Source organism: Varanus komodoensis, unplaced genomic scaffold (genome assembly GCF_004798865.1).
Source record: "Varanus komodoensis strain SLA01 unplaced genomic scaffold, ASM479886v1 scaffold51, whole genome shotgun sequence".
Lineage (NCBI taxonomy): Eukaryota > Metazoa > Chordata > Lepidosauria > Squamata > Varanidae > Varanus > Varanus komodoensis.
This window is the reverse complement of record NW_025336100.1, coordinates 4,126,085-4,149,213: the sequence shown is the minus strand read 5'-3', so window position 1 is coordinate 4,149,213 and position 23,129 is coordinate 4,126,085. Positions and strand designations below refer to the sequence as shown.

Below are 23,129 nucleotides of genomic sequence, written 5' to 3'. Positions count from 1 at the left end.
TTATTTTATTTATTTATTAAAACATTTTTTATGCCGCCCCATTCGCCGAAGCCTTGGGGCGGCTCACATCATTAAGTTAAAATAATCATAATATAAATTAAAAATATAAATATTAAATTAAAATACAACAATGCAGTATAAAATAAGCCGCCCTGGCCAGATAAAACCAATAATGTTAACAGTTAAAATGCCGCTTGAATAAAAAGGTCTTCGCCTGGCAGCGAAAAACAAATAACGACGGCGCCAGGCGGACCTCTCTGGGGAGTGCGTTCCATAACTTACTCGGTAACTCAGGGATGTTTGGCAGTAAGAAGGTATAACAATAAAGCATTGTGAAAAGGAACATTGAAGCAGTGTGTTTACTCAGAAGAACACAACAATAGCCACCAAAAAGGCAGTCTTCCATGACAGGAGGCATAGATCTTGTGGATGGAAGGGTGGGTTGTATCTTTTTGTGAGATACTAAGATGGGAGGGAAGGGGGGTGCAAAAGACTGGAAAACAAGTGAAGGCAAAGAAATTGATAGAATTTGTGAAGGAATGAGAACAAGACGATGGTTTGCAAGAAATATTAGCAAGAGTTCTAAGGCACACGAAAAGCAACAAACAGGAGAATGCTAGAGAGCCCAATGTACCTCGCAAACAATGGTCGAAAGTTAACTGACAAAATGGCGGAAGGAGGGGGTGGAGCTCCCGTGTAAAGTTCTAGGCTAGGTAATCTTCCCAAACAAAGCACTGTGCAGGCACAGCACCCATATGTATGAACAGTGCACAGATGACCACTCGAAGAACTACAGTTAGGTATGCAACCTGCATATCTGTGGTGACCAGGGACTCGGTTTCTTGGTAAGAGTGTAGAGGACCACAGAAAGACTCCAGGCAGGTGTCGGTGGCCATGTAGGGCAAAATTATGGAGAACAGCAGACAAGGGGGTGAGAGGTCAGCAAATGACAGCATCAGATCAGGGCCAGGGAATGTCTGCAGAATAAGCAGAGTTGCCCCAGCTGGATAGGGGTGGCAACTAACTGTCCTGTGAGAATGGCAGATGACAAATAGGCCACCTAGTGAATAAGTGGCTGAGCTGAGACTCAGGTTTAGCGAATTCCTAGCTCCCACTACTAACCAGTACACTAGACCATTACTTCAGGTTCATAAAATCCTTCAGTACATAATCACTACATAAGTGTTTTGTATCGGGTTGCTATTAGAACAAGATGGAGATAAAACATCTAATCATGAGAGACAAGAAATATGAAGTCATTGTTTCAGTCAACAAATGGTGACTGGCAGTGAAGTACTATTCTTCAACTCTTGAGCTTATGTAGGTATATAGAAAATGAATCCACCTGCATGAAGGGTTAAGGTGGCTGGGATACACCATACCTGGGACCCCAATTAACAAGCTTTCTAGCTAGGCTGTGGTAGGGTTCCCAAATTGCCACCTGAGTGACTAGGCTGCACCATATTGGTTCATTCATTAGCCAGTTGGTCACGCAGGCAACTAGATTCACCTTCCTTTTGTCCCTGCTGCAGAAATGGTGGGAACACCCAGGAGTCCCTTTGGATTGTCTCATATTCATTTCTGCTCTTGTAATTTTGCATCTGACAGTGTAAGCAGGGAATCATCGAACCCTAAGCAGAACTCTGAAATTTCCAGAGTACTAGGGGATACCACTTTCTCCCTCATGAAGATTCATAGCCTCCCTGAGGGCCAACACGAAACCAGGCAAAACCCTGTCAGGGTCCCTGTGGATGCATCAACACTGCCAGGGGCATCCAATCCAGTTTCTGACATAAGAAAATAGCATCTGATCCTTGGGCATCATCATCTCACTGCTGGAGTTCACACACCTACAATGGTGCTGATGTTCCCAAAGGGAAGTGACAAAGGTGCCATCCAGGCCCCTCAGGAATGGCAGCACCTCACAGGCAAAAGAACCTTGTTTACAGCCTGAAGAGGTATTCTTGGACAGCTGCAAGGGAAATGGAAAACCATCACAAATGTAAAACAGTCATAACTATAGCATCTACTAATCCAGACCAAAAGGTCTCTTGAAAAGGTAAAAAAAAGATGTAGCTGCAAGGCTCCACTGGGGAGGACATTCCAGATTAGATGGTGCAATCGGAAAAGCTGTCTCAAGTCCCAGGCCACCAAATTTCAGACTCTAGCATGGGGTGGGAATACAATCACCAGGTTCCAGAGACAATTGTATTGACAGCACCTGATGGAACCTATTTGGAACCTATCCAGCTGATATTTCTCTGCTTTTGTCCAACTCAGATCACCATCCTCTGCACTTGACTGAAACTGCCATCCCAGTTGAATTCCTGATGCTCACTGAAAAATCCAAAAGCACCCTTATTCAGTTTCTATTTTTCTTGGCCTTTGATACAACTCAACTGCTTGAGTCTGTTTATGCCTTGGGTCCTACCTACCTAATTACTTTTTCAGAATATTTCCATAGGAGGAAATATTCCTCATCTGTCCTCTCTGCTGGAGAACCTTGGGGATCTGATCTTGGTTTTCTGCTCTTCTTTTTCTGTGTACTGTCCATGGGTGACCCCTCACCACCATCTCAGATAACATTCAACTCACACCAGGCTGGTCTAAAAAACCTGGGCTTGTGTATATCAGGGTCTCTTGTGTTTAGCCTACACATGTTATGAGCCGCCTCTAAAACTTGCACTCTACAAAGTACAGTGATACCTTGGCTCACGAACTTCATCCGTTCCAGGACTCTGGTCGTGACCCAAATTGGTTGTGAGCCAAGTTAAATTTTCCCATAAGGTTCAATGTAAATAAGGCTAATCCGTTCTGTAACCATTTTTTAAATCACAAAAATGTGAAGCAAAGTGACAACAAAGATCGCGGCCATCTCCCCACCCCCACCCCTAGCACAAGCACGACCATCTCCCCGCGCCCCCCCCCCCCAGCACGACTGAGATTGTGCCTGTCATCCCTGCACGTGCCTCTCATCCCTTGCCTGTCATCCTGGTGCGCTGGGGGGAAAGACGGGCGCGATCACGGGCGCACTGGGGGAGGGAGAGATGGGGGCAAACGGTGCGCTGGGGGTGGGGAGAGGCCTCGTTTGCAGTTCCGTTCGTGCAGGGAAGGCGTCCGTGATCAGAGGCATGCGGCTGCACTAAAGACAGGTGCAGCAAATCAGAGGAATGGGGGAGATCGCCAAGAATCCACTTGTCATTCATGCAGCTGCACACCTCTGATCATGGATTGCAGTTGCTTTTGTGCAGGGAAGGTGTGCCGGATCAGAGGCACACTCCTGCAGGAAAGACAGGCAGGATCTCAGCCATCTCCCAGCGGCTCTGCTTTGCTGCTCCCGTCTTTCCTGCAGCCACGCGCCTCTGATCATGGATGCCTTCCCTGCACGAATGGAACTGCAATCATGGCCATCTCCCCACCGGGGAGTGGGGAGGGGATGGCTGTGATCTTGGTCGCCACCCAAAGCGGTGTTCACTTCCCAAGTAAAAAATATTCAGTAATTTTTGTTTGTGACCCAATTTGTTTGTGAGCCAAGGCGTTCGTGAGCCGAGGTACTACTGTATCAGTTAGTGGTGTCTCAGGGCTTTCTTTCTAGGGGTCTTTGGATGATCCAACATCATATTGATCTGTATTCTTAGCTGGAGGTGAGGTCTTGTTGCTTGCCTTCAATCGTACTCATCTTTCTTGATTCCTGTCACTTCTTGCTGTTGTTCCTCCAAGAATTAGGCCACATCTCTAGAACAGGAGATAATCCCTTTATTCTTTAGTCCAAGGTTCCAATGGGGGCAGGGTCATCTTCCTGCTTTGTCCTTCCTATGCAACCAATTTAAAATGCTAGTTTATTCCTGTAGTCTGCCAGTGCTAGTCCAACTGCCAAATTCTTGAAAGTCAGGGGCATCCCACTCCTATAGGACCAGGTATAAGAACTCATCTACTTTTGTAAGTTAAACTTTTTTGCATCTGCTCTCACATGAGAGGAAAGCATGGACCTTTTAAAGATGCTGTTAAACTATCCAAATACTCTAATTTTGTATGGTAGGAGTACCTGTAGTGGAGGAGGCAGGGCAACTGAAAAGGCAGTACCAGAAGTGGTGTAATTAAATTTCCCTTTAGGGCATTTTAAACATCAGAATTCTACACTCACTGCTTTCTTCTCTATGAGGAGAAATAGGAAAACATTAATAGAGGTAGGCAGTGATTCCCAAAACCACCTGCATGAATTCTGTACTATAACACTTAATTGCACTGCTACTTTGTCACACTCTTCAGATCCCTCTTACACACACAGGTTCCTCAAAATAAAATGTTGCACTACTCTGCAATTTTGAAGGGCTTGTACTCAGAAAAGCAATTCTTACCATCCCACCTAACTGCCTTGCCATAAACACATCAAAAGATGCCTCGGTGTCTGGTGGTGAAGACCAGATGACCCCACTCCATTAGTGGGTAACTGTCAAAGTGTAATCTCTGCGTTTTATAGGCTTGCTAAAGTGCCTCCCTAACCCTGTAAGTTCACACATGTAACCTTCTTGTTTACTTAACCTGGCCAGCCTGTTCAAGGTAACTTTAGTTTAGAAGGCTTGTCAAAGGCATCTAATTAGAGTGAAATGTAACTTTTCTTTATGGTGCTGTGACGTGCATGCACTTTCCTATTTTAGGCACCCATGGATCCATGCATTCAGTTGTAAATAAACCTATTTGCCCTGACAAGAGACTGATTTCCGAGCCTTAATTTGTGGGTCGGTGTGACAGCTTTCTGGTGGAGAAGGCGGGGAGAAGGGACAAGAGTCCTTCTTCTGTTCCCTGGGGTCACAGCCGACAGGACGGAATCAGGGAGACGCTGTGCTTCCACACAAGCGACCGTGAGCCAGGACCCTCTGATCCTCTCTAGCCGGCACACTCTCTTTTTAGCGTAGAGGATCTTTGGGTATCCTGGCAAGATACCGGCTGTGAAAGGAGGCCTTCGACTCCTGCGGGGCAACAGTTTCTGGTTGGCAATTGCCTGAGGGGAACCCCATTTGGCTGGTATTACTGGATTCCAGGGATGTAAGTATCTGATCAGGTCTTTTTGGGTACGGGTCTGGCCAGTGTGAGAGTTGTCTGCTGTGTGACCCTCATTCATTCCCGGAGGCTCCCAGGGTCCCTCTCAACCAATTCTTGCGCAGCCGCACCGATCCACAAATTATACGGAGGTGTTTTTCTTTGCCACTTCTATATATCTGCATTCCATTCCATGCAGACTAAAGGATTGTAACTTTGACAGCAAAGCAGACCAAATCACAGAGCAGGGACACACTGAAACAGGGTCCCTTTTGCTCTCAGAAATAACACTCCCACGAGAGCTTCCCCCATCATACTCTGTTGGACTTGGCCAAAATAAGGGAAACGTCTTCGGGCAGCCTCAACAGCCTACTTGAGCTTGCTTTTTCAGACCACTCAAACCTTCATAGGGGGATGTCAAACTCATGGCTGAGATGGTCTTTACAGAAGTAAAATTAAACTCCATTTTGGGATAAGGCACGGGGTGAAGTCTGTCTAGCATATAGGAATGCAAACGATTACATTCTGCCACAGGTAGAGAGAGAAAGCCTCTGGTTAGAGTCCAGCAAGCTGCCCTTCCCTGCCTGACAACCAGTGACTCCTGAGTAGAGTTGAACTCTATGGGATGAGGCTAGTTCGAACAAAGCGGAAGGGGACTCCTTGAATGGAAAGGAGGTTTTTGGAGATTCTTGTTGGTACAGATAAAGTGAAATCTGGCCAGGATCTAGACCTGGTTTGGGTTTGAGAGAAGAGGATCCCACATTAGTGTGTGAGCACCCCCCCCCACTCAAGTTCACTCCGATTGCCTAAGTGACCCCATTGCTTTCTCTGCCATCTTCTTTTGGAGTCAATTGTTCCCAGCATTAGGCTCTTCTCCAGTGAGTCCTTCCTTCTTATTGGATGGCTAAAGTATTTGAGTTTCATCTTTAGGATCTGGCTTTTTAAAGAGCAGTCAGGGTTGATCTCTTCTAAGACTGACTGGTTTGATCTCCTTGCAGTCCATGGGACTTGCAGGAGTCTTCTCTAGCACCACAATTCAAAGGCCTCAATTCTTAGGCATTTTCCTTATGGCCCAGCTTTCATAGGCATACATTGCAACTGGAAAAATCATGGCCTTGACTATATGAACTTTTGTTGGCAGGGTGATGTCTCTGCTTTTTAGTATGCTGTCTACTCCCAAGGAGCTTTAGTTTGCTGTCTATTCCCAAGGAGCTTTTTAGTATGCTGTCTACTCCCAAGGATCTTTAGTAAGCTTTACTCCCAAGGAGCAACCGTCTTTTCATTTCTTGGTTGAAGTCCCTGTCAGCAGTGATCTTGGAGCCCAGGAAAATAAAATCTGTCACTGCCTCCATCTCTTCCCCATCTATTTGCCAGAAATTGATAGGGCCAGATGCTATGATCGTAGTTTTCTGGATATTAAGTTTCAAGCCAACTTTGTTCTCTCCTTTTTCACCTGCATCAAGAGGCTTTTTAATTCCTCTTCACTTTCTGTCATTAGAGTGGTATAATCTGCATATCTGACATGGTTAATATTTCTCCCAGGAATCTTAATTCCAACTTGTGATCCATCTAGCCCAGCCTTTCGCATGATGTGCTCTGCATATAAGTTAAATAGGCAGGGGGACAATATACAGCCTTGCTGTATTCCTTCCCAATTTTGAACCTATCTTAGTTCTATGTCTAATTCTCACTATTGCTTCTTGACAAGTTTTTCAAGAAACAAATAAGATGGTCTGGTACTCCCATCTCTGTAAGAGTTTACCACAATTTGTTGTGATCAATCAATCAAAGGCTTTAGCATGATCAATGAAGCAGAAGTAGATGCTTTTCTGGGAACTCTCTAGCTTCCTCCATGTATGTTGGTATTTTGATCTATAGTTCCTCTGCCTCTTTGAAACCCTGTTTGTACTTCTGGTACTACTTGGTCCACTTACTACTGGAGCCTAGCTTGTAGGAAAAATCTTTGGCATTGCCCCTCTTTGGGCATGCTGTGTGTGGCACTTTAATTGCACCATCTTTTAGGATTTTGAATATCTCATCTGGAATACTGTCTCCTCCATTAGTTCAATGGGTCAAGGTAAGTCAAAACAAATGTGCACACCTCTGGGTTGTCTTTTGAGAAATGGGAAAAATTTCAAAAGAGATTCCATCTCAAAGAAAAAGAAATTCATTGTCGACTGTAATTCTATTTGGCCCCAACATCAATTGGACAGTGGGCCACCTGAAAGGTCTATCGATTTTCAGGCTCTTTTCAGAACAGTTGCAACTTAACTATCAGCATACCGGGTTAACAGCTCGAGCTCCTGCGCAAGCGTTTGTTACATTGACAGTCTGAACTTGCTGGAAGAGTGCAGGCTGGTTTCCACTGGGGGAGGACAGAAAAGAAGAGGGACAGTAGAACTCACTCTCTCCCCTCCAAAAGCCAGCAGCGCAGCATGAGTATGGGTTTGGTGATGTGAGGAGCTCTGGGGATTCTGTCACCATGTCTGGGTGCAATAATGGTTTTCATGGCCAGGAAGGCATAAATGGGCAGTTGAATCCTAGCCCAATGGCTACGGTTTGGAATCACCAGCCGTTCAGCCCTTCAAACTGGCTACCTTTAGGACCCAGGAAAGAAAAGAAAGCAGGGGTTTCTCGGGCTAGCAAGTTGCTCCCTCTCAGAGAGAGAGAGAGGCGCTCAGTTTGCTACGGGAACTCTGTCTGCCTGTGCTTTGATTAGCTACTATTGGGAAAGTCATGGACCAGCCAGCCTCATTGTTTGAAGTGGTCAAAAGGTTTGGGATTTGGTGTTTAAATTCTCAATTTGTAATCAGTGCTGCTATCCACTTTCCTCTTCCTCCTTGTGTGTGCGTGCGCGTCTGTGCTAATGTTCTTCTAAGATCCTTCCATTGCTTTCTGTTTTTGCTTTGCATTAAGTTCTGTTCTCCAAGTTTTTGTGCACTAAGCACTGGATGCCCGTGCACTAAGCCTTGTGTACAGATCTCTGAGAATGCTGGGGATGAGGTGCAGTTTTTGGAAACAGCTTAGAGGAAAAGCCAGCTGTGCCTAACCACCCTCGCTCAGGGGAGGAGGGAATTCACCCACCTCTCTCTCAAACACTGGCTAGGGACTTGTCTAGATGGACCAGAGACTTTAATGCTGTTCTTACTACAGTATATGAACAACCTTTTAATTGCCACTGAAGTCACAGACCAGTGCACATCTGCTGGATTTCGTTGGGTCACCAAGGAAAAAGATGCAAACCTCACAAGGACAGGTACAGTATCTGGCTTTCTGACTTTCGGGGGGGGGGGGATTTCAGCTGCCACAAGAAAGGAAGAAGGCGGTTTGTCAGACTCCCACTATGGTGCTATATATATTCAGGCTTGCAAAACTGGCAGCCAGTGCTTTCTTGGGACGCTCATGGCTGCTCCCCAGCACAGGGCAACTACTGACATGGAAGTGCGAAAAAGGAGGGAGGGGGGCTGGAGCTGGTCCTCTCCAGCACCAGACTCGGCAGGCATTTCTTCCCGTCCTACTGCGGCAATGGCTAGCTGGCCAGCACCACTCCTTCTCCGAGCCCAGAGTGGCCATGCTGGCTGCCTGGCAAGGCCAAAGCAGCCGTGCCTGATTAACTGCCTGCCTGCAGTGTGTGAAGCTGTGGCCACTGGCTGGTTGCTGCCTACGGCTTGCCATGACACAAGGGAAGGGGGACTGCTTGCTTACATCAGCTGACTCACCTGAGACTGGACTGCCTGAAGGCCATTGATGCAGTGCGAGGACCGCGGCCAGGTGCCCCTCGCTACACAGCAGTGAGATCTGAGGGTGTGCCTACGTGGGGACACTACACCAGGCTGAAAAAAGCTCCAAAAACCACAGGGAGACCAGAGGACCATGGAACTCATGGAGGACCTGAAGTTCCTGCTCAAACACCAACCCTGCAAGGGAGGATCAGCAGCATAACAGACCAGGATGAGAAGAAGCTGACATCAGGGTCAGTCAAGGGCCCACAACTGGAGGGGGCAAGGGAGAAGAGCCCCGAAGAAAAGCAGCCTATCAGGGACCAGGATTGGGTTCCAGCTTGAAGATTTAGATCAAAGAGACTAGCATTTGCCTAATGCTAAGTAGCCTAGACGATAACGCTGAAGGAAAGAGGGGGAGTTGCTTGAAGTTTATTTATTTATTTATTAAAACATTTTTATGCCGCCCCATTCGCCGAAGCCTCGTTGTTACTCTGGCTGTCTCTGTTTACTTCTGTTAATTTTGTTACTCCCTTCTATACCATCTGTCCTTGTAAGAAGAAAACAGTGGATTTCCTAATTTCTCTGATTTCAGTTTTAGAATACTGGTTCAGTGTGTAATAGAATGTTTATGCTTTAGTAGCACTGGTGAAAACCCAGCATGGATTTCTTACACCTGGAGCATGTTATATGTCTGGATTCCCTCCAAGGACCAGGTAAAACAGACATGTAGATTACAGAAGGGCATGCACATGCTGTCCCAGATCAGCTAAAGGAAAGTAAAAGGAAAGAAATAATATTTGTCTAAAAAAAAGATTTCACAGGTTCACAGGGAAAAGAATTTCTGTGTGAAGCTGCTACAGGTAAGGACCACTGAAAGCACTCTACCACTTGGGGTGAGGATGGTGGACTAGCAGCAACCTTACAGCCAATTGGCATATGCTGGAATAGGCTCCCTGTGTGTGAGAGAGAATTTGGTGCGGTGGCTAGCATGTGGCTTTGTTTTTGCTAAGCTGAAAAGGCCCTGGCCTGCAGCTTGGATGGGCAACCACATGTGGATGCTGACTGCTATGCATTATTCACACAAATGGGGCTGGTAAGTGCAACTTGGTACAGCCTGGAATATACACTAGGGGTACAAGAAAACTTGGTGCTGGCCAAAAGATGGAGGTCAGCAAACATGCCTAGCTCAATGGCTCACATTGGCAAATACAAACCCCCACAGGAGAAAACCCTCTACAGGGATCTCTGGACTCAGTTTCACAACATAGATTTGCTTTCTAACCATGGAAATCACCCATGGGACTTAAAGGGTTAGTAGCCAGAAGGCTTTCATGGCTTTCCCTACAGAAGGATAGGGCACTGGACATCTTGTCCCCAATCTCTGAATTATTACAGAATTCCCCAGGGGCGCTTGCCCTACCTGCAGAGAAGTAGTTCAAACAGTGGTGGAAGACATTGTCAAAAAGGGGGGTGGGGTATTCGTTTCTCTGTGCCGTTCTTCCACCAGTTGGAGTTTTCCCAAATCACCATGACATTAGAGTGCTAGTATCTGCATTCAATGTTTGTAGTGAAACAGCTGATGCCATTTCAGACATACAAAGCTCAACTACAGCAACTTGCCAGACAAAGTTGCTAGACATTGCACTGCTGGCAAGCAGGACAGGGTTTGCAACACTTGTGGAAGACAAAACTGTTTCTTTGGAGCATCACATTTAAAAGCTCAATGCTTTATAAGATGCTTTACATTTCATTCTGGTAAAAGTGGCTTGGGAGGATTGCTTTCTTGGTTCTCCAACTGAGGCTGTTACTGGCAGAGCTTGCCAACAATTATTCTAGTATTTCTCAGACATGCATAAGGCAGACATGTCATGAACAGAGCTGGCTGGAGCCAGGGGTCAGACTGGTTGCCCCAGGAGGACCCATCGGAATTGCTCTGCTTTTGTGCTTCTGTGTTTTTCTATCTAAATGGCCCTCACCTGCACAGGCAGTCTGCACCTTCAAGGTGAAGCTGCAGGGGCTTGGTGGCCTGTCTCCCTGGTCAGGAGGAATCTGTCTTTTGCTAGAAGCTGTAGCCAATTGTGGCACCCCAAAATACCTCAAGAATGGTTAGACAGAGGGAGGCCACATAGTAAAAACACCACAGTTATATACATGCACTGGTGCGATAGCATTTTTGGTAAGGCGTGGTGGAAAAAGATGCTGTTGTCATGAGTTGTGTAGTATACAGAGTACTCATATGATGACAACCCCTGTGGACAAAACACCCTGGGGGGGGCACCGTCAGTGGGCCGAGCCATGGTTTTACCTGACTGTGTTGACTCAAATACATGCAGGGTCATGTTATACTTGGCAGTTTGGCGGGATGGTAAAAAGGGGGGAAAGCTGTACTCCGAAAAGCAATTCTTTAAGAAAGTTAGTAAAGGGGAAAAGGGTAGGAGGATACTCCCAAAGTCTTGTTCTAACATGATTGAAGACTTTAGATTGATAGATGCTTGGAGGCACAAAAACCCATCTTCTGCCAAATACTCTTTTTATTCAAATAGGCGCAGGTCGTGGTCTAGAATTGACATGGTTTGGATAACTCCAGACTTAGTACCAGATCTGATAGAAGCTGAAATAGAGGCAAATGTCTGGGCAGATCATAGCCTGGTATTTTTATCACTAAAAGGAACCATAAGGACGCCCAGATGGAGTCTAGATAAAGAGTTGCTAAAAGATAAAAAATTTACAGAAAAGATAAATAAAGAAATGCAAGTATTCTTTCAAATAAACAAACCAGAAGAAACTTCTTTACAGAATGTCTAGGATACAGCTAAAGCCTATGCCAGGGGAGTGATAATAACATACTCAGCGCAAATAAATAAAAAGAAAAAACACGAACAAGCAGTGATAGTAGAGGAGTTGATGAAACAGGAACAAGAGCTGCAGGAAGACCCATCAAAAGAAAGTCTTAAGTCTCAATTAAATATTTTAAAGCACAAGTTAAACCTCTTGGACACAAATGAACTTACTAAACAAATGAAGTTGACCAAATAGAACTTCTTCAAAAATGCTAATAAACCAGGGAGATGGTTAGCATATAAAGTTAAGAAAGAAAAAGAGAAGAGATTGATTGTGAGACTGAAAGACGGAGGACGATTATATATACAGGGTGCACAAATTAAGAAAATAGCGAAAGACTTTTTTACAAAGTTATATCAGAAGGAGGAGATTCCAATCGAGAAAGTTAAAGAATACATTCGAAAGGGAGAATTACTAAAACTACCAGAAAAATATCAAAAACTACTGAATCAAGAAGTAACAATCACGGAAGTAATAGAAGCAATTAAGCAACAAAAGAATGACAAAACTCCTGGCCTGGATGGACTGCCAGCCGAGTTTTCCAAATCCTTTGAAGCAATTTTTGCTACATTCTTAAAAGATATATTCAATGAAGCATTGTTAAATGCTAAAATACCAACTACTTGGACTGAGGCAAATATCACATTAATACTGAAAGAAGATATGGATGTAACACAGATTCAAAACTACAGACCCATATTATTATTAAATGTGGATTACAAAATGTTTGCCTCTGTACTGGCAGAAAGACTAAAGAAGTTCCTAATAGACTTTATTCATCCAGACCAAAATGGCTTTTTGCCAAAAAAACAAATGAAGACTAACTTGAGAACTATCTTGGATATGTTAGAATATTATGAGATACCTATTGAAAAACCAATGGCTTTACCGTTTATGGATGCCCAGAAAGCTTTTGATAATGTCAGTTGGCAATTTATGAAGCAACAGATGATTCAAATGGAGTTTGGGGAAAAATTATGAATGTGATATCAAGTATTTATCAAAAACAGTCGGCCAGGATCTTAATTAATGGAGAACTTTCAAACCCTATAGAGATCCAAAAGGGCACAAGACAAAGATGTCCGTTGTCACCTCTGTTGTTTATTTTGATTTTAGAGGTACTGAATAGAAGTGTTAGGGATGACGAGGACATCAAAGGCACTAGAATTAGGGGCAAAAGTTATAAATTGCAAGCATTCGCTGATGATTTGGTCTTCATAAAGGAGGAACCTTTTGTAACAATGCCTAGACTTTTACAACGGATTGAAGAATATGGTGAGGTTACGGGAATGAAAATAAATAGAGAAAAAACGAAACTGTTAGTTAAAACTTTACACGAGACCAAAAAGAAAGACTCCAGGAACAAGTAGATTTGCAGATTGTTAAAAAAATATTTGGGAATCTATCTTACAGCCAAATGTACTACTTTGAAAGAAGATAATTATGATAAATTATTGAAGGATATTAAAGGTGATTTGGAAAAATGGGCCAATTTACAATTATCTTTGATGGGAAGAATAGCACTTGTTAAAATGAATATATTACCTAAACTTTTGTTATTGTTCCAAATGATTCCCGTAAAAATTGATAAAAAATTCTTTGATGACCTAAATTTTCAAATTTTGAGATTTATCTGGAAAAAAAAAGAAACCAAGGATTAAATTAAAAATGCTTCAGGAGGCTAAAAAGAATGGAGGTTTTGGTCTTCCCGACTGCATGTTGTATTATCAAGCGTCTGTCTTAACTTGGGTAAAAGAATGGATAACTTTGCAAAATAAGAGAATTTTGTATCTTGAAGGTCATGACTTGCAGATGGGTTGGAATGCTTATATGTGGTACGAGAAAGCTAAGTCACATGGGTCTTTTCTGAGTCATTTTATTAGAAGATCATTAATGTCAGTGTGGGAAAAACTAAAGTTAAAAGTGTATAATAAACTATCAAGATGGCTTTCACCTATGGAAGTTTTTGTATATCCAAATGTATTGAACTTTGAAGGGATCATAAGATATGATAATATTTTGGATAAGGACAGTGGCCTGAAACTGGATCAAGAAATACAAGAACAGGGACTTAATATTTCCTGGTGGTATAAGGTGCAGAAGCAATCAAGATATGCTAAAGATTGTAAAGCATGGGGGTTTCACCAAGACACCAAGATCAAACACCAAGAGTTTGATCAAGTGATGCCTAAAACAGATGAGAAAATTATTAATTATTATTATTATAAAATTATTAAAAGATTATATGATTTTTTACTTGACAGGAAAATGGAAGGCGAACAGGTCAAGAAAACTATGATAACATGGGCACAAAATTTCGGATTTAATGTTGAACTAGAAAAGTGGCAAAAACTATGGGAAAGAACATTAAGGTAACATTAGCAACTTCGTATAAAGAAAATGTATATAAAATGTTCTATAGATGATATTTGTCACCAAGTCGATTAGCTAAGATGTTTCCAAATATGTCAAGTAGATATTGGAAATGTAAACATAAAGTGGGTACTTTTTATCATATGTGGTGGACTTGTGATAATGCGAAAAAGTATTGGATTAAAATACATAGATGGATGGAAGAAATATTACAAAAACCCTTTGCTTTTAAACCTGAAGTTTTCTTGTTAGGCATCATACTGGAAGATATTAACAGTCAGGAAATGTATTTGATGTTACACTTAATCACAGCAGCGAGGATTTGCTCAATATTGGAAAAGTGAGGAGCTACCCACCGAAGAAACTGATTGTAAGAAAGATCTTGGACTGTGCAGAAATGGATAGATTGACTTTATCATTGAAGGAGAAAGAGGACACTGACTTCTATCGAACTTGGGATTCTTTCTATAACTGGCTGGAGAAACAGGACTTGGCATAAACTTAGAGATGTTTTCAAATTATTATAAACTGATTTGAATTTGACTATAGAATGTTAAAAATATGTAGTAGGGGGTTGACCCAGTAAATCCTATGTATGTGATGTATGATGTTTTTTAGTATTAAAATTTTAATAAAAGAAAAAAAAGAAAAGCAATTCTTACCATCCCACCTAACTGCCTTGCCATAAACACATCAAAAGATGCCTCGGTGTCTGGTGGTGAAGACCAGATGACCCCACTCCATTAGTGGGTAACTGTCAAAGTGTAATCTCTGCGTTTTATAGGCTTGCTAAAGTGCCTCCCTAACCCTGTAAGTTCACACATGTAACCTTCTTGTTTACTTAACCTGGCCAGCCTGTTCAAGGTAACTTTAGTTTAGAAGGCTTGTCAAAGGCATCTAATTAGAGTGAAATGTAACTTTTCTTTATGGTGCTGTGACGTGCATGCACTTTCCTATTTTAGGCACCCATGGATCCATGCATTCAGTTGTAAATAAACCTATTTGCCCTGACAAGAAACTGATTTCCGAGCCTTAATTGCGGATCGGTGTGACAGGCTGGTATAAGCCAGTCTCTTAGGTACAGCTCCCAGTGTTCTTTACAGGGATAGTAAAAACAGGCTGTATTAGGAGTGACCTTTAAGTTTCTAAATATTTAAAAAATAAAAATCTAAAAGTCCTATGTGTATTTTCTTTGTGGGTCTTTTTTTTCGTTTTTCCCTTCCCTTTTTCAAACGCAGGGAACCTCCTCTGACTGCCGGATCCTAGTCGGAAAACCAGTCCACAAGAACAGAATTGATCATCCTTCTAATTCATTATTCTTACAGAAAAAATCGTCACAATAGTTGGTCCTTGGTGCTTTAAAACACTGCAAGAGGTAAGCTTTCTGTGAACCTTGCACCTTGAAAATCTAATACTTCGCTACCCTTTTACGACAGGACAGCTCAGCTCAGCTCAGCTGCCTCGCTCTAGCTGGCGTCGGCACACCCCAGCTACGCATCGTAGCCCAACGCTTCTCGAGAGCGCCAGGCTGGAGGAGGAAGGCCCCGCCTACCCGAATGCAATTGTGCTCGGCAGTTGCCCTTGCAAGCGTTAATCCAAACTCTGGAGGAGGAGTTTTTGGGAGCCCGCGATTCCGTGGAGCAGGGAAAGGCAGCTGCTGGGTTGGGCGCATGCGCGTCGTGATGAGCAAGATGGTGTCTCTTGCTGTGTCTTCGCTGCGGGGTGTCTCTTCCGTAGCGCGCGGGATGCGTGACCCTGCCTGTCGCCTCCTGTGCTGCGGAGGAGCTCGACCCCTGAGCACGCCTGCGTCCGTCGGTGGCGGGGGAGGCCTCGGGGAGCCCTCCTGGGGCTGGTACGAGACGCTGTCTTCCTCGGTGCCCGCATTGTGGATGGAGTCGGGCTTGGTAGCACTGCAGGCCGCGTCGGGGCTTCCCTGGTGGGCTACAGTGATAGCTGCCAGCGCCGTCCTCCGCACAGGCCTCACCTTGCCTCTCGCCGCCCAGCAGGGCCGCGTCCTCGCTAAGGTGGGTCCAAGGAGGGGCCGGGAAGTTCCGAAGCATCTGCCGAGTTCCTCCACAGCGGTGGTAAAACGTGCCCCGCTTTTTAAATCGGAAGCAGCGGGGAGGGGGGGGAGGTCGGTTTTTTTAGAAAGGAGAGAAAGAAAAAGGGAAATCGGCTGGAGCCTCCATGTACTAAATGACAGTATTCGATTTTTTGTTGAGAGATGAGTTGTAACTACAAGAATGCAGTATGAAGTTGGAAGTTTGATTCGTCGGTGTCCTTGACTTCCCACCGGATTGAATACTTCTGACTTGATTTGGTGCACTTTTTGTGCTGCTCTTCTTTTTCTTTTGCCACTGTATAAAGCTTTCTCAGTTATACCCATAATACCATATTATGTGATACTTATATTTTGTTATCCAGAACGTTTCATCCATCCTTTCAGACATTGTTCCGTGTATAACTTTTAAGAGCCATGTATGAAAAGGCTAGAGAATCAGAATGGAGTGATGGGAACAAATTGCCAGATCCCTTCCAGACCCTTGCCCAGCTAGATTGCATCAGTGAATGCAGCCTCCCCACTGTGACTTGACCAGCACTTTGACCAGTGCTGGCCGAGCCCAATGCCACGCACATCCCCTTTGTTATCTCCAGTCTGAGTTGGAAATAACGTAGGAATTCTCCAAGGGGTCAAACTTGGAGGCTCTGAGGGCCACAGGTTCCTCATTTCTCTGGAGGGCAGCTTTTGTTTCTGCAGTAGTTTATTAATGTGATGTTAATAAACAGAAGTCCCACACTTTTGCAAGTACTCAGGATGACCAATATTAAGGTTGTGTGTTAAAAGTTGTGACTCTTTAGGGAAGATGACCTGAAAAAACAGTAATTTATTGATTTACACTAAAGGCACCTGTGTCTTTTCAGCTAGTTGGAAAATTTACAGCCTGAAATTCAGAGTTTGGCTAAGCGTCTTCGCTATGAAGTTTCAATTTGTGCAAAACAACAGGAGTGGTCTGAAAAATCAGCCAGGTAAGCATTTGCACAGTGCCCTAATTAATCCAGTTGTAGTAGATATGAAAGTTATTCCATATTTACCATTTGGATTAGTCATGACCACAGCAAACCACCTTCAGATATTTGTGGAAGATTCACATATGAATGGTGGATGAATGGTGGTTCTATAATGGTGCACCCATGAAATGTTTATTTCTTCTGTATTTTGCATTCCAGTTTAGATTCCCACTGTTGCTGTTTGTCCTGTCCACTAAACTTTTCTAGGATTTAGAATTCCTTTTTCTGTACTTTTGATTAAACCTTTTTATATGTTTTCGTTATTCCTTTTAAAGATTAGTTTAATCACCTTCTTGCTGTTCTGTTTTGTTCAGAATGTTTTTGTTAAACTGACCTTACTTCCACAATAGTATGACCACCTCATACCTGCATTTTATTAATATTATTTACAGCATCTTTTGTCCACTCTTCAGTTAAAAGACTTAAAGAGTGGCTTATGGAACAATAAAAAACAAGGCAGTTTCTGCTCTTAGATGTACAATCTAAAAGACTTCTGTTTAATATAATTTTATTGGTTTTCTCTTGTTATTGTTTATGATTGTGTTTGTTATGTTTTTACATTTTTAATATATTGCGAACCATCCTGAGAGTTGTTGACTAAATAGGAATGGCATAGAAATGTTTTAAATAAATAAAAATAAAATGACATGACATGACATGACGTGACACAAAAGGAAAAGTAGATGGAAAGGAGGGGAGGAGAAAACAAACTCTGGCAACAGTTCTTAAATTACAGTGCTTATAATCTCCTCCATTCTGTCCCTAGTATTCAACTCTAAACCTCTGTGTTCTCTGTCTGAGCATGATTTACAGTGTCTAACATACAGACACGAAAGTATTGTTAGCTATGGTACTTTTCTAGACCCTTTTCTTCTCTGAAGGACCAATCCTATATACTTAGGATTAAGGTCTCACTGAATTCACTCAAGTAAATATACATAGGATCCAGGATTAGGAAATTGCCTATAAAGTTAAGACAGACTGCAATTCTAGTCAAGCATACCTGGGAAATAACCTTACTGAAAATCAGTGGAAATTGTTGATAAGTAAAAAATGTTTAGACTACAGTTCTGTGTAAAGAAACTGTAAAATGGCCCATTGAATTCATTGGGGGGGTTATTTCTGAGTAGAGGGGGGGTCATGTCTTTAGGATTTAGCTGTTTGCTATCAGCTTTAATATTGACTTTTTCCTGCTGTTTCCACACCAGCTCAGAGAAAAATTAAAACTGGAAGTAAGAGGGATGAGCGAGAGGTAAAAGCGCTAGGATTTCACTAGCTCATCTGTCTTCTAGTTCTGGTTCTTTTCAGATCTGTCGGTGACTTTTCCCTAATATGTGCAAACTGTACTGTATAATAATGAATAGCTCCCCTTAAATTCCATGGACTTACAGATGACTTACAATTCATCACAGTGATGAACAGAATTACATTTATTTTTCTGGTGTGGATTTGCTCCTTGAACATGGATTTGAAGAATTTCAATATTAGATTGGCAAATAAAACCAGTAGATTAATATACCAAACATAAAACTAGTGTGTCGTGACTTTTTAAAATTTTATATAGCATTCTTACACTTAACATTTGTAGCATGAATAACGGGCACTGTTATGCAAGAAATTAAAATGCTTTGTATGTAGCTTATTGATATAAATTAAAAGTGTGTCATATTTAAGAAAAGATTTACGTGACAGTCATAAACATGAATGAAATCCTTGACGCTTCTACCTGAAAAACTTTTTAAAGGAATGTACTCCTATGCTCTCAAATGTGTGTGTCTTGCTAAACTCAAGAGGACATACTTCTGAATGTACATATATAGGTTTTAGTGTTCATCTGTGGAATTGGATTTTGCTTGTTTTCTCAACCAGGTTCTATTTCAAGAAGAATCTTAAGAGAATTGTTTCAGAGCTGTATGTTCGAGATAATTGCCACCCTTTCAAGGCCACACTGCTCATATGGATACAGATTCCATTATGGGTCTTCGTTTCTGTAGCTTTGCGTAACCTTAGTGTTGGTAGCGGAACATCTGAAGGTAATGATTTTAACCTTGCATTGTCAAATGAATGTGTTTTGTCCCACATACCTTTCTTAACCAGTAGTTCAACAAAAATGTCTAATTTCAGGTTTAAGACATCTTGTTAATTACTTTACAGCCTAGCGCCAATCTTTGCTATTTCTTTGTAATACATTAATTGTTTTAGTCATGCTAGGGAAATAGGGAGGCAGAAGAAGAAAAGAAAGGCCAAATACAAGATGGATTGATTCCTTAAAGGAAGCTACAGCCCTGAATTTACAAAAGCTAAGCAGGGCTGTCATGGGTAGGTCATTTTGGAAGTCCTTAACTCATAGGCTTGCTGTAAGTCAGAAATGACTTTATAGCACATGACATCAACAATTGCCTTAAAGTGCAATTCTTAAAAGGAATTGTCACTCTTTGTTAAAAAATACTAAATGCAGAATATTAAAAATGTGATGAACTGTTCAAAATTAATCATTCGAAAATATAATATACAAAGTAGTCCATCCCTATGAAACTTACTACCTTAAAATAGATTAGCTGCTTGGTTATTTTCTCATTATTTAGCATGTTCCCCTTTAGGCATAAATCTCTTAACTGCAGAACTGAGTTGCACAAGTCTTCCTACAGATTTGCTGCCTCTTTCTTGGTCCCTATGACCTCATTAACACACAGCGGCAAGCCGTTCAACAATCCATGGTTTGTGATTGCCATGAACTGGGGTGGGTGGGCACACTGCCTCTCACAGCTCATCACTTCTGCTTTGACTGCACAGCCCATTGTTGGCTCCTTCATAGGTTGCAGAGCATTTTGTCTGAATCCAAACCAGAAGTTGTTTATAGACTAAGCAACGCAGTGGTTAACCCATGGTTTGAAACACATGTTCCCCTGTATACTCACTGTAGATATTCCATCAAAGCAGAGCTTCAAACCCTACTGGCTTTCTCCCCTTGCCTCTGAATGGGAAAAGGACAGTGGTGAAACTGGCATTTGTTGCTAATTTTCATTGTATTGTCAATTCAGTTCAGCTGAATAAATACTCATTTCTTGATGTTGGCTTGACAGACTAATGTGCACACAGATGTGTAATTCATTGTGGATGAATTTCATGTTTTATGATGAAAATATAAATAATTGTTCTGATTGATGATGGCCACCTGTTTCTCTAATATTAATACATTGTGTATTATGTAATGTATAATGTAATAATACATTACTTTTATTACACAAGTAATATGTGATTACCTCAGAACATGTGATTGCTGCAGGCCCATCCCATTAACATAGGGATGGGCTTGTGGTCCTCTTGACTGTTGGGGTGCTTGGCATGTTGGGCAAGTTTGGGGTTCTTGGATAATGAACTTGAGAGTTAGCACTTGCTTTTAGTGCATAAGGGAAAAGGAGGGGAAAATAAGGAAAAGAATACAGCAGATGTTGAAGAAATTGCTGATCGTTTCTGGGGGGAAAGAGTTTGTGTGAAACTGCAGGTTTTCTGGAGGTAGCCAACCTAAAACCTAGGAAATCTGTAGCTAGCTCTTCCTGCTACAAAGAGATGCTCTAGAGAGAACAATCAGTACTTGTGAGAATTATAGAAGCTGCACACATGCAGCTCCTGAGCATATGCAAAGTGCAAATGCTTTTAGGAGTTTGTTTGGCTCTGCTTTCAGCCACAAGACAAGAGAATTCATCCGGGGCAGGGTGAATTCCCCTCAGGCAGACCTAGGCTAACACTCAAAAGAAAAAGGTTTGTGCAAAACAATGATGGCTTTAGAGACAGGAGGAACTTTTTTTGTCTTCAACAAATTTGGCAACTCCATTGGGACAATTTAGCAGCTGGTCTCAACTGGAGATGGGTTCACTCTCTGTTAGCATGCACCCACAATAAAGAGTCTTTTTTATATATAAAATTGCTTGCTGGTGTTGCCTGTCTCCTTCACATCTCTTTCAGGCAACAGACAAGAGGAACTTTTTTTGTCCTCAGTGAATTCATAGTAAATTAATTTTGAATGGGTTCACACATCATAGAGCAATCTACAGTTGGAGGCTGCATTTTCAAATTGTAAGAGGCTTATATCTGGCACATACTGCGGCAGCCTTAAGGTTAAATTAACCCATGATTTGCTGCCATTATATACAGACTAGTCAATGTCTCTCTACTGGACTTTCTCCTACTGAACATTCTCCTACTGAACTTTAAATTTGTGCTGCTAAGAGCAGGGGTGTCATTTGGACTCAGTGGTTACAAAGCAGCATAGATAAGGGAGATGGTATCAGTGCAAGATAATAAAAGCTACTCACAAAAGACTGTATGCAACTATTTAATCTCTGGTACATTACTGTACTGTGCATTTGGAAGCTCAGACATCACATATCTAGCACACTGTATCAGTTGAAGTTACTGACAGTTTTTTTAAAGTGCTCTAAACTGGTGTTGCACATTATCGGAATCTTTGCTGAAATTTTGTACTCTATCCAAGAAGAAAGGTTGGAGCTCTTTCACCAGCATGAGCTTTTAGCCTCAGCTTGTAGCTTTGAATCCAAGTGCAGTGATAGATTGCAGGGGCTGCAAATCCCTCATCCTACATTGTGGAGTAATTGGTGCTCCCTAGCTCATTTACTATAGCTTACGCAAACAGTCCTACATAAATTGTCACAGACTGCTTAGTCTAATATATCCCCAAATTTCAGCCTCCTTCCTTTTACCTTTTTCCCTCCTTTTGATAATCTAAACCATGCTCAGGACATAAAAATACCCCAGAATCTCTTTAGGAATACTTCCATGGGGTATATTTGTACCCCAAGCAAAAAAGACAAAAGAGTCAGTACAGATCATCTCCATCTCTTTTTAAAGCAAAGATTGTCAGAGGTAAAACCTGCGTGGAAACAGAATTAGGATCCATTGATGTATAGTTTTGCTATGATTTTTAATGATTTTTTTTTACTTCATAGCATTTTTGAAAATATTGTTAGAGATTTACTCTTGTACTGATGCTTTGTAGAGTTAAGATGAATAGAGCTATTTAAGTACATGATAATCGTGGTCAGAGTTAAAATTGCGTTAAAATGGCAAGCAAAATCCAGAAGAAAGGTTTTTCATATGCAGCATTTTTCTTGTTCGAGGCGCTTTTGTATGACCCCAGACTAAAAATAACCTCAAATGCAGCTAGTGCTAGCTTTTTGTTGAAGCAGGAAGAGTACTATATCCCTGAAACAGAAAGGAAGACTCAGAAGTTGCCATTCATTGCTACTTGAGCGGCATATTTCTTTTGTTCTTCAGTCAAACTATCTGTTCAACACCATCACTGCTGAAAATAGTGAGATTCTATATAGATAGCAAAAATATGCCAATTATGTTTTCAACAGGGACTTACATTCAAGAGCAGCTTTCCACAGGAGGTACACTCTGGTTTATGGACCTCACTGTACCTGATTCAACATGGATTTTGCCGATCATTCTTGGAACTCTCAATTTGCTGATAGTGGAGGTATGGAAGATTATAGCTGGGACTGCTGAAAAAATGTATCTGTCACAGTTCTTTAACTATTTTGTAATTTACTGCATTGCAAGAAGTACAACAATTCGTACATCTGCACTCCTACACTGGGGTGAAAATATTGCAATTGCCTAGGTACTGTTTAGTACCCATTCCAGTATTTCAATTTCATTTTGGGACTGTATAGCTTTGTTTCATTCAACTTCTTAAATAGTGTTGCTGTGAGTTTGTTCTTTTTTCTGGTGGAGATTATCTACAGTTGGGCTACTCTTCAATTTGTTTACCCTTTGTATTTATTTTTACGTCTTTATTAAACTAACAATACAATACAACTAATACAGTAACAAACATAATTAAACAATACAAATGTTTTCAAATTTATTTTCACTTACCCAACCTTTTTTCTATTTAATATCACAAGTTAACTTATCATTAATAGCTATCTTCCAGACTTTATACTAGTCAACTATATCATATTCACCTTTTGTTTTCCAATTCCTTGATAAATGAATAGTAGTAAGATTAATAATAGCATCAATTCTCTAGTATTTTGTCCCAGCTGTTCTCTTATT

General features: G+C 41.9%; 1 protein-coding gene across 3 annotated transcripts in view; it reads left to right on the top strand.

The window, feature by feature from the left end:
* Positions 1 to 15,593: 15,593 nt before the first annotated feature.
* LOC123031909 (cytochrome c oxidase assembly protein COX18, mitochondrial-like) overlaps positions 15,594 to 23,129 on the top strand; it is a 12,634-nt gene continuing 5,098 nt past the window's right edge. The window contains exons 1-4 of one of the 3 annotated variants that reach the window (XM_044447387.1): positions 15,594 to 16,000; positions 16,903 to 17,003; positions 18,915 to 19,078; positions 22,427 to 22,548. In XM_044447387.1, coding sequence (XP_044303322.1) covers positions 15,647 to 16,000; positions 16,903 to 17,003; positions 18,915 to 19,078; positions 22,427 to 22,548 — 741 coding nt within the window. In that variant the 5' untranslated portion in view covers positions 15,594 to 15,646. The remainder of the gene's footprint in view (positions 16,001 to 16,902; positions 17,004 to 18,914; positions 19,079 to 22,426; positions 22,549 to 23,129) is intronic. The other 2 variants (XR_006416417.1, XM_044447386.1) reach the window with 2 other exon arrangements.